Raw genomic sequence first — 12,246 nt, forward strand, 5'->3', positions numbered from 1 at the left:
TTTTCACTGTTCATACTGTACAGAATCTTACATCTTACATTTTATATTTTATGCATTTATCTTATTTTTATTTTATTTTTCATATTGTAATTTGGTCTGTGTGTATGTGTATGCTGCAACTGCACAGTAATTTCCCGGTTGGGATGAATAAAGTACTTCTATCTATCTATCTATCTATCTATCTATCTATCTATCTATCTATCTATCTATCTATCTATCTATCTATCTATCTATCTATCTATCTATCTATCTATTCCAACAACCCTAGTTCCCAACACCGTACTTGTTTTTACGGTGGAATTTGGGCAACCCCAGCTGCCGGCGTTTTACCGTAAAATCTACGTTTTTTTTTGTTTGTTTTTTTTTACATTGTGGGGTTGCCATAATTCCACCATAAAAACACTTACGGGTAAAAATGTTTTTTGTTTTACGGTGAAACGCTGGCAGCTGGGGTTGCCGAAATTCCACTGTAAAAACAATTGCGGGTAAAAAATGTTTTCTGTTTTATGGTAAAATACCGGCAACTGCTGTTGCCAGAATTCCACCATAAAATTACAGTAAAATACTGGCTGTCAGTATTTTACCGTATTTTCTAAAATACGGTAAAGTTCTGTCAACCAAAACTTCCAGCTAAGATACCGGTAGCTGTCAACCACAGCTGCCGGTATCTTACCATATTTCCTGAAATACGGTAAGATACCGGCAGCTGTAGTTTTCCCTTAGTAAAATTGGCCATATCCTTTTGGATAATACTAGAATTGCTCTTTATTGAAGTTTCACAAATCAGATAAAAGTTTCACAAATCCCACACTTGGTTTTAAAAATTCTGCTATTAGTTGAAAATAATCTAATCCAGGTTTGAAGAGTCTAGGTGATGTAGTTTTTTAACTAGAGTAAATTAAAGATGCTGTTGGTAGTAAAAAATGAGGTGGAATCGCCCTTTACCCAACTTCACCTTCGTCCAAGCAGCAGGGCCTCATATACAGTTCTCTAAATGTATGACGAATCTATGGTCGACATAAAATTAAATAATCCCAAATACATAATTTCATCAAACCCTCTCATAAATGATGGTGGCGTCGGCCGTAGGAGTTTTTGTAGGAGGCAATTGGTGGATCACCAGTTCAATACCTGGTCTACCTTTGAGATTTAAGTTTGATATATCAATGGCATTATAAATGTAAATATTAAGAAACCAAAGTATCACACCAGCATTCTAATCTTTGTAAATTACTTTTGCAGTCTGGTTTATGGTTTTACATCATAGATATAAACATCAGCAAAATTTGTAATTTTGACTGATTAATTTCATTAATTTTAGGGTAATTAGCTGCAGGCAATATTACAATATTTTTCTATGAATTTTCCAATTACTTAGATTTTTACAATAGATTTCTCTGTTTTCTACATTTCAAAATCACTTGCAATATATGTTTATGGAGTTATTGTAATTCCATGTATTTTCTACAGTAATGAAGTGCTTTTTATATTACAGTCAGCAACCGTAACTATTTTACCATTTTTTATTGTACATTTACAGACTTATTTTGCAGTGTTGACTTACAGTAATTCCATGTAATTTCTATGGTAATAAAATGTTTTGGATTTTATGGTCAGAAACTGTTGGTATTTCACCATTTTTTACCGTGAAATTTAGAGACTTTTTGTGCAGAGTAGACTTACGGTGATTCCATGTATTTTCTATGGTAATAAAATGTTTTGGATGCGGTCAGAAACTGTTGGTATTTTAAGATTTTTTACCGTGAAATTTACAGACTTTTTTTAAAGTGTATATTCTAGGTTGATTTTGTCTGATAAATGATGATACAGCAATCTGTTGCATTTTCATATACATTTATACACTAAGATTTAAATAACTTTACTAGCTGGTCATTTTATTATACCGATAAAGTTGAAACCAGAGTTTACATGCAGCAAATAAAAAGACATACATATTTATTTCTCACTGAAGTTAAATCAGACCCAATTTCTCTGGTTGTAGGTCAGTTAGAATCACCAAAAATATTATTTGCTAAATATCACAATAATGTCAAAAAGAATATGTCAGAGAATAACTTATTAATGTCTTCAGAATCAGAAGCTTACGTACATTTCCTCAATATTTGGTAGTATTGCTTCTGACGACTTGGTTCAAACCTTTTGAACCTATTGTGACATTTACCAAATAGGAAAAATTTGGGTAATTCTAACTGATCTCAAAAGAGAGAAGTTTGATTTGATCTAACTTGAAAAAATGTGAATGTCGTCTTATTCTATTTATAAACTTCTAGCTTCAACTGTGATCCCTCAGTTGTGAAAAAGCTTTTTCTAAATGACTGTATATAGGGGTTAACAACCTACATATGGAGGCCTTAGTTCTCGACGCAGTTGTTGTATGTTCAATTCCCAGCCTGGAGACCTTTGCCACATGTCTTCCCCCTTCTCTCATTACCCACTTTTCTGTCAATTCACTATCAAATAAAGGCCACTAGAGCCAATAAAACCTAAAAAAAAAAATAAAAAAAAATCTGATATGTAATTACTATTTTTTTAAAAAGCCATTTCTTGGAGGGATATACAGATTTTTTTAAAAGAGCAAAATAGGCAAATAAATGAAAAAATTCTATTAATGAAAACAGTTTATAACGCATGTAGAATCATTTTCATTGTGTAATTTTTGCCCTGAACAATCCAGTCAAATGAAAATAATCACCTTAAATATCCACTCAGGCAAGAAGGTTCTTACATAAAGGTCATTATTTCAGCACTTTCTCCCACTCTTATCTATGCTACAACAATGCAATCTCAAACTCAAAATGAAAACATGAAGAAAAAAATCTAAATTGCATAAGTGTAAGTATGAAGGTTGGTCAAGAAAAAGGACAAAAGAACATCAGCAAATGGAAATAGAGATGGTTGAGAGATAGGGAAAGCTTGCAACAACAACCAAGATTACAATATTTTGAGTGTGTGTTGTAGCATTGGATGAAGGCTGACTGCAGACACTCCTGACACTCCAAAGCTTTATGTTGTCTGTCAACTCCGCAGCTGAGCAGCAGAAAGATAAAACACTTCAAAAACAGTGAGGGAAAGATTGTAGTGCAGCCTTAACCCCTCACAGAAAGCCAGGGGGGAAGAACTCCTTTCAGACAATGAGCTTAATGAAACCCATAGTGTGACCCAGATGGTCAGATTGTTACCTCACAAACAACAACAATGCTAAACATCAATACCACAAATTTGAGCAATTTAATGGTCTGAAAACGTTCTTCATTTGCCACATTGTTTAACGTCAATTCCTGGTTGAATTAGAAATATTTCAGTTTTTTCCTGACAGTTTAAACCCATTCTGTCTGTCTTTTCAACATGACCGGAAAGCAATAACATATTTGTCACAAGAAGGGTTCCAAAATCAATTATTCTATGTATTTGTATGAACATATATTCATAATGTCATATCTAACAGAAAATATGTATAAATGGTATAGTAAAGCAAGTAAATGGAGGAGTGGATGAGTAGAACACTAAAACAATTAAAAGGAAGAAAGAAAGTTTTAGAAGTTGTTTAACCTGAATTTACCAGTCATTCAAGGTTAATCTGTTAAACCTGGGAGGTCACAGCGATAATCTCAAAAGTGTTTAAAATCTGGAAAAAAAATATTCAGTTAAGAGAAAGCTCATAATTACTGTCTTGGAGTTATTAATTATTTTCATTGTTTTAGAAATATTTCAAAAAGAAAAGGTTTCAGAACAATGCCACAAAAATTCCTATAAGACCAAAATTAAAAGCATTGTAACCAAAATTATAGAAATAACTAAAATCAAGTATAAAAAGCAGATATTTTAAAATATAAGTCAATGCAATAACTGCTTTAAACAGCTCAAATGAAAGCAAATATGAATGCAACTTTTATACTATTCTCTATAATAGAAATAACAATTTGTTCAGCGTTAAAAAGTTACCTAAAAATGACACATAAAATCCTGAATGAATAGATAAAAATATAACCTTTTTTTTTGTTGTTTTGACTATTTCTTTAAAGAGCATTCAGGTGTTGATTTTCAACCAAGGCATGAAACTCCTCAATACCTTCAACAGACACCGTGAAGCACAGACGTGTCTGCATTTAAGGAAAAAAAGGCCAAAGGATTTAAAAATCAATGAATGCATACAAACCAACCCAGACCCTGGAAGCGGTTACCAATGTAAATCGGATTAAGAAGGGAGGGAGTTAGTATTGATTGGCAGATACCTCCTGGCACAGCATAATTTGTAAAAGCTGGATTTCATGTGGCAAAACAAGAAATCACAGTGCTAAATAAAACCTGACAAAGATGTCGGTGCAGTGTGGGATTTAGGTGACTACATTTGTTCATTTGCCAGCTTTGCAGACCCTGTCCAGCTGTTACGTTTGTTACTCCCTAAGTTACATGAGCCCTTAAATATGACCTTTTTCCTCACATTTAGCCTTCTACCAAGGCCACTGAGAAAGGCCTTCACTTTGACTTTAGAGGAAGGTAAAAAAAAAAAAAACCAACAACATCTTTTTACCCTGTAGATCAGGGGTCCTCGAATCAGGTCTCAAGGTCCAGTGTCCTGCAACTTTTAGGTGTGTCCCTGGTCCAATGCACCTGAATCAAATCAAAAGGCTGAACTGCCTCCTCAGTGCAGTCAAGTTCTCCAGAGTGCTGCTAATAACATTATTATTGGACTAAATAATGAGTCCAATAATTAGACACATCTAGAAGTTGCAGGACCCGGGGCCTCATGTATAAAGTGTGCATATGAACAAAAAATGTGTGGCACCATATTTTACACACAAGTGGGCATTTAAGAAAATGAACATGGCGTGAAAGTTTGCGTAAATATACGCAAACATTTTACCTGCCATGAAAATGTGCGGCAGCCATGCAAACTTTTTATGTGGACAATAACAAACTGCAAAACGCCAAAACTCACCTAAATACACTGAAACCTGACTCAGTTAACAAGCATCGGATCAATGTTTTTTTATGCCATCTTTAATTGTTTAAATGTAATTGATGAAACTGAAACACATTTATCCTGAGACAATAACATAACATGCACACAAAATAAATAAAATAAAAATAAAAGGATGTGAAAACCTCACTCGAATGTAAATAGTAAATTTCCTCCGTTTTTGTCACATAAAGATATAAGGCATTGTTTTTTGTGCCGAAGTGCATGAACCGCATGTTATCTGTAAGATAATTTCCTTCTTACTGAAAAAGAAAACGGGGTTGTATCAGCAGATTAACTCCAATCAGGTCAGGTTTGATTATTTTAAAGTTGATCAAGATGTACATAGACAATCACACGTAGCTGCTCAAAGGTGCATAATTATGGAAAGCTTTGGCTCTGATGGAGAACATCGCCAATAGAAGGATTCAAAGGAAGCGTTTGTTCAGAGATCATATTGATCTGCTGGGAAATGTTGATGATGGTTTATTGTCCTTCAGCGCGTTACCAGTGCAGCTGGAGCTGCTGATAGATCAGACAGTCATTCTTCAGTCGAGCCATGCCAGCCTTATAAATGCACCTTTATGGACAGAAAGCATCTATATTCTGCAAATTTGCAATTATACACATGATTCCTCTATTTAGAATAAATGTCCACATACCCAGCTCACCGTAAAGGACTCTCTGGCACGCTGTCTTTAAGTCTGCTGTTCAAACAAGCATTTCCACTTGGATCTCTCGATTTTGTTGTTTTGTTGTTTTTTTTCTATTTGGAATTTTTTCTTTAAAATGTAATTTTTATTTTTTGTGAGGTGACATGGTGTGCCCTGAAAGCACCTTATAAATAAAATATATAATTATTATTATAAATACTGATACTACTACAAGAAAGGACCATTACCATGGTTATTGCTTCTCTTGGTGGCAGTCTTCCAGGTATTTATACAAATTTATATATGTATTTATGGGAGGCGACAGGGTGGACCAGCAGCTGCCCTATTTCCCTCTAACTGGGATGTATAAAGGAAAGGTGTGCAGGTATGTGCGTACATATGGCTTTATGAATCAGAATTTTTTTTGTGCACCACACTTGTCTAAATTTGTCCGTGTGAAAGCTGCACACTCTTTTATAAATGAAGCCCCTGGAGTTGAAAAGTTCTTATAAACTTCATAACATGTAAAGTGTTTTGATCAATGAACTGTTTATTTAGATGCATGTGAAGACGTGTCGAAGTACTGGGTTATCAACATCAGAACCAAGGATTCTTCGTAAACTCTTCTTGAGTTTATGAAGTCAGCCTGTCATACAACAACAAAGTATCTTCAGAGACTTCTTATGATCTGCTGAAATATAGACAGCTACTGGAGACCTGTCTTGCCCACCACCATCAGCCTCTACAACAAGTCTGAAGAAGACCATTATTGTTACGCTTATTATGGAATCATTCCAGCCCAAATCTCAACACGGTAGTGTCCAAACATACGTGACGAGCTGTGTGGTATGTAGCAAAATAATGTATGTAGCAAGTGTCGCAACAGTGGACTGGCTGGTGTTAATATAACACATTATTTCACATTTGAATTGCTTCAAACTGTAGTTGTTCTAATGTAAGAGAAAAGACAGAACACCTACTACTGGGTCAGACCAAAGAGGACATCCACAAGGCTCTCTGCAATATAATAATATAATACTATTGTGGAAACGAGTTCCAGCAACTTGAAATCCGTAAGGTACCTGATCTCCAGCATCATTTCCAGGGTAGTGGATCTCAGCGGCCATTAAAGGTGCAGAAGTCTTTGGTCTCTGAGCGGAGCAGCCTTTGCACTGGAAAAATCTGGTAACAGATTGCTCCTCAGGGTCCCAGATGGCATTGTATGCTATATAAAAAATTATAAAGCAAGTCATTTTTCAAAAGTTTCAGAATAACAGAAAAGAAACTAAATTATCAAAAGTTCTCAAATTTTCTTATTTAGTTACATTTGAGTAGAAGTTATTTATCTGTAAGTCTAGACTGTTTTCATCAGCTATGCTGTTACTCAAAAGTTAAACTCTGATCACAGTAGGGCTTCAGAGCGCCCCTCAAGGCCTTTAGAGACGAGGGGCTTTGAACTACCAGCATCCAGTTGTCTGAGACTGGTGGGGGAGGTACACACCGACAGTGGCAGGTGTGGGCCCCGGCATTACATCTGAGTTCTCTTAGAACAGCTAGATGTTTTTTATTACACACATCATGCTGGACTGAGACCAAAAAGCAGAACAAACATTTAGGCTAATGGCATTGCTTTGGTTTAAAAGACTGACAAGAACAAAACCGTTAAAGTACCAAGTGCATCAGGAAGTAGTTCTTTTCCACAGAGAGAACAGTAAAGTCCGAAAGAACATGATTTCTGCTCTGTGTTGCTCTGTGGGTACAGAATAAAAGTCAGTGTTAGACATTATTGTTTGACCAAAAGCTGAAGCCCAATAGTTTCTTACTTACCTTTGATACTTTAGAGGCTTTTATAAATCTTCTGAGTTTTTGCCTATAAGATCTTCGTACTTTTACAGCTTAATTGAGAAAAAAAGGATTAATTTACACTTTTTTTTTTTTTTTTTACTTTTTCAGTTATTTTTGACATGCTGCAAATGAACTTCAAGGCTAAATCTTGCCAGAGGGTGACCCATTCTTGACTTCCTAGTATTTTTATAAAATTACAGTTGAGAAATTGTGGCACATTCTCAGGGAGGTTCAAATCTGGGGAGGCCCCTGACCTTGACAGGTCTAAAGTATTGGTGTTTTAGAGTCTCAATATTAAAGGCGGCATATTCACAAGACAGGGCTTGAAACTGGCATATGTCACTTTCCACACAAAGGTTGTAATCTACAAAAACCGGGAGAACATGACTCATGACCTCTGACCCCGACGGACACTGGTTTTGGAGACAGGCAAAACTGGTGACCCAGATGGTGAGGTGGGGAATTGAAACCACACTGCATCATGATTCCTCTGACATTTCATTTAACTTCATATTAAACTTATTCATAGATCACCTTTTTCATAAGTTTTTAAAATCAGAAATGTTATTTATGTTTCTAGTGATGAGCCTTAACTTTAAGGATCGCTAAAAAAAAAAAAGCCTATTAATCAAATCAATCTTAAACTCTGCACAACATTTCATCAAAGTGTTTTCACTATAGCATTATTCACTCTGGCTGATCACCAGGGTGATGTGCACCATAGATTAACACATAAAATGTGACCAGTTGTCAGAATCAGACAGACAGCTGTAAATATGGGAATGCCGTGGTGACACTTGTGCATAATGCTGCATGATGGATGCATTGGCAACTGGGAGAATCAGGAAGGAAACTATAACTATTAGAACCTGATGTAATGATGCAGTCTTCCACTATAACCTGCAGGGAACAGGAACAACACCCTTTGTTTTGGATTCTTCAGTGGCAGAATTCACTCACATTCAATCACTAGGTGCTCTGACTTACAGAGAAATTGTGGTCTTCTTCTTCCAGATTATGGCTCCAATAGCACTCACTGGAACATTCAAAATGTTTTTGAAGGGGTATCTATTTCTATAAGGATGTTTTACAACTGTCAGATTTTTTTTTGCAAAAGTCTATTAGCTTTCATAAATAGTCCAACTCTGTGCAATAATTTAGTAATGACAAACCTTCTCAAGCCCATCAGTTAATATTAAACCAGCTGATATTGACCTACACATAGAAACAGAAATGCTTTCCAAATACTGGCAGATTTGCTCTGGTTTCCTTGGAATTCTGTGCCATTTTGAACATTATTCTCTTCAAGTGTTCAATACTTATTCCATCCAATATCCTACTTCATTACACATAACTTTATTTGAGCACCGATTTGTTTTGACTTCTTTGTGTGTTTGGATTACTCAGGTTGTTGTCAACAATTGCATGTCAATAAAAATATTAGAAACATATTTCCTAAAAGCAAACAGACATCTTCAATGCTTATTGTGCCAGCTGTAGATATAAACTAAATCCTCATTAACAAGAGAACTAACTGTAACATGAGCGATGGAAGCAAATCATTTTGAGACCAATAAATGCATCCCAGCTATAATTTTAACATTATTGGCATATATATCTAATAATGTTTCAAATTTTGGTTAAGCCAAACAAATACAAAAAATTTACCAGTTATTAAACCAGTTCTTTGACTAGCACTTATAATCCCTAAAGCTAGTTTTTCTACATTTTCTGTATATGCAAAAACCAGTGTGTGTGTGTGTGTGTGTGTGTGTGAGTGTGTGTGTGTGTGTGCGTGTGATTAATCATCTTCAGAAAACTTGAAATGGGAAATATTTTTTTAGTAACGTTATACTTTGTGAAATTGTTTCATATGCAATTTTAACACAGTGTCTCTAAGTGCAGATTTAATGCTCTGGCTGAAGAAAAGTCTGAAATATGTTAATGGAAAAACATTTTAATTGCAAACCACAACTGAGACTTTGAGTAACATGGGCTGCCCATTAAGAGCTTTTAACACACATTCGCAGATCTCTCTACGCTCTGAGTTTTCATTATGTTAACGAGAGGTCATGCACGATTACACCGACAAGGGTCTTGGTTAGGCAGCTGATGAGAAAAGAAAGGCTTTAATGGAACACTTGTCTCCTCTGCGCAAATCCCACATTGGTGAAGATTTTTTGTGTAATGAGAAGGATCAAATCAGGGTAATCATCTTTTATGTTCATGTTCAGTCTTCCTTCCACTCAGGCTGTTTGATGAGCCTACATTTCGCATCAACCTGATTAAATGACATACACTCTTCATGCTGAAACACTCAGATATGGCGCTTAAAGTGCTGATTAAAAGACTGCATGCAACATCACAGATGTGTGTTATTTAAAAAAAAAAAATTAAAAAAATTAAAAAAACTGTAAAGCCCAGGGATGTCCTGATGTGATGCCAGGTGTAGGCTCAGGTAGTGAAGCACTGCAGACTGGAGTCAAGACTTCTGGATATCTCACTACTGACAGTTCTGATGAGCTGTTACCTCAAACAGACAGTGCAAAGCTGAGATCATTAAACTAGCTTTTATTTATTGCAGGTAAAATACTGTCAACTCATAACATCTCAAAACATCCATACTTCAAAAATCTAAAAAAAATCCCCTTTTGCAATATTCTGTTAGGAAATGTTTTAATGGGTAGTAACTTAAGAGACAGTTGTTTAAAATAGTAAAGACCCCAGATTGTTTTGTTACATTTCATTCTTGTTCTTTTACACAGCCAGACATTAGACATTAAATCTGTATTCATTCAAACAGTTTGCACTTAAATTATAATTATTGTTATCACAGAAAGTAAAGGAATCAGTAACAACTCTAATAAGAGTATAATTGGGAGAAAATACATAAATGTATATCTTCTAACATCAGTGCTACTCTAAGAACCCCAATTACAACCAATGAAAATAACTCAAAGCAGGGCATCATTTAGTGATGACATCTAAACAACTTTTACTGATTATATCTGTTTTATTTAATGAAAGCGGTGTTATCATTCATGTAGCGTAGGGTGGGTTTATTTATATTATTGATTTTCTACCCATAACACTTTGAAGAATTTAGAAGAAGAAACAGAAGAAAAAAAAACAATTAAACGAAATAGTAAAATTCTACTTTAGCTTAACTTGCTATTTATCAGTATATTCTCCAACAGTAAAACAAATCCCTACCAAACACACAGTGAGTAACCTAAAACTACTTAGAGTAAGATGGTCCTCCATTCAGGGTTCAATCGGGCATAATAGAGCTTCTGCTGTGCTCATTCATTACCTACAGACACATCATTAAATTGAACTACATACTTATTTACTCCTGCAGAAAATACACAAATTCCTGTTTGTGTATTTTAAAGATTTACCCAAAGAAATGTTCAGTTTATGCAGCAATCTTGATAATGTTGGTTGGTTTTGTTTATTTGAGCTGCGAATGGGCCTTAACAAGAAGAGCCGTCACAACACATGAGCAGCTGGCAAGAGACGGCTGTGTGCAGTGTCAGAGTATAAATTGCCTGAGGCAACTGCAACATGCTTAACAACATTAAGGGAATATAAACAATTTAAGATCAAACATGATTAAGAATCGAGAAGCAAAGACACAATATAACGCATACAATTTAATTGCATGGTTTGAGTCCTTTGCTAATATTTGGTGGAAACCTTCCTTCTCTGTAAGGATGTAGTGTGTGTGCTACTCTGTGTGTCCAGACTGGTGGTTACCTGCCTGACTGAGGGAAACTCTCTGTCTGGACCTGGACAGCCTGTGAAGTCTACTTCCTCTCTGTCTGTTCTGGCTCTCATCCTCCTCTGTTTTCTCACTTTGCTGCAGTGCCTCTGTGTCCTCTTTCTGGCCCTGTGATAGCTTTGTGCTTTGCTTACTGGCTGAAGCAACACTCTGTTCACCAAACGCAGGGGCTAACTCCTGGGATGGAGTGGCTGATCTCTCTGTATCAGGATCAATTCTGGGAGAGGACACATGGTTCTCTTTCGGCAGGTTTCCTTCATCCTCAAAAAGTTCCGGAGTATAGAAAACACTCTTGTCCTCATCATCATCTGAAGACTTTGCTGGTACTGGTGATTCACTTTTAAAGCCAGGAGGAGTGGTTATTGTGGAGACCCCCGGAGCCTCAGTGTTTTCACTGAGACAGTTTCCATCCGTTTGTTTAGTGTGCAATATTTCTAGATTCACTGGTGGAGAAGAAATCTGCAGGGCCCCAGGCCGGACGGAGCAGTTTGCTGGTTTCGCTTTAAAGATGGGCATCTTTAGGTTGGTGTTTGTAGGGCTGATAGTGAAAATGTGATACAAATGCTGGGCTGAGAGTTGCTTAGCAGGAGCACTTTGCAGTCCCTTCAGCGGGTCTGTGCAAACAAAAAACAATTTCAAATTAGTTAACAGACCACTTGTTTTACTTTTTAACTAGACAGAGTGTCATGCCTGGGAGATAAAGATCCAATGTGGGCATACGCTCAATGTAACCCAAACAAAGGTCAATGGAAATTAATTAAAAGCAACAGTCCAACATCTGCTCATCAGCTNTGTTTATGGAGTTATTGTAATTCCATGTATTTTCTACAGTAATGAAGTGCTTTTTATATTACAGTCAGCAACCGTAACTATTTTACCATTTTTTATTGTACATTTACAGACTTATTTTGCAGTGTTGACTTACAGTAATTCCATGTAATTTCTATGGTAATAAAATGTTTTGGATTTTATGGTCAGAAACT

General features: G+C 35.9%; 1 protein-coding gene across 1 annotated transcript; it reads right to left on the bottom strand.

Moving 5' to 3' along the window:
* Nucleotides 1-7,014: 7,014 nt before the first annotated feature.
* On the bottom strand, nt 7,015-11,938 carry LOC107837819 (uncharacterized). Its single transcript, XM_016678298.1, has 4 exons — nt 11,239-11,938; nt 7,462-7,529; nt 7,306-7,384; nt 7,015-7,220 (listed from the first exon to the last, which is right to left on the bottom strand). Exons 1-4 carry the CDS (start codon nt 11,777-11,779, stop codon nt 7,015-7,017), a joined length of 894 nt encoding a protein of 297 aa, XP_016533784.1. The 5' UTR covers nt 11,780-11,938.
* Between the last annotated feature and the right edge of the window lie 308 nt (nt 11,939-12,246).

The sequence above is a fragment of the Poecilia formosa genome, unplaced genomic scaffold, assembly GCF_000485575.1.
Source record: "Poecilia formosa unplaced genomic scaffold, Poecilia_formosa-5.1.2 Scaffold179, whole genome shotgun sequence".
Classification (NCBI taxonomy): Eukaryota; Metazoa; Chordata; class Actinopteri; order Cyprinodontiformes; family Poeciliidae; genus Poecilia; species Poecilia formosa.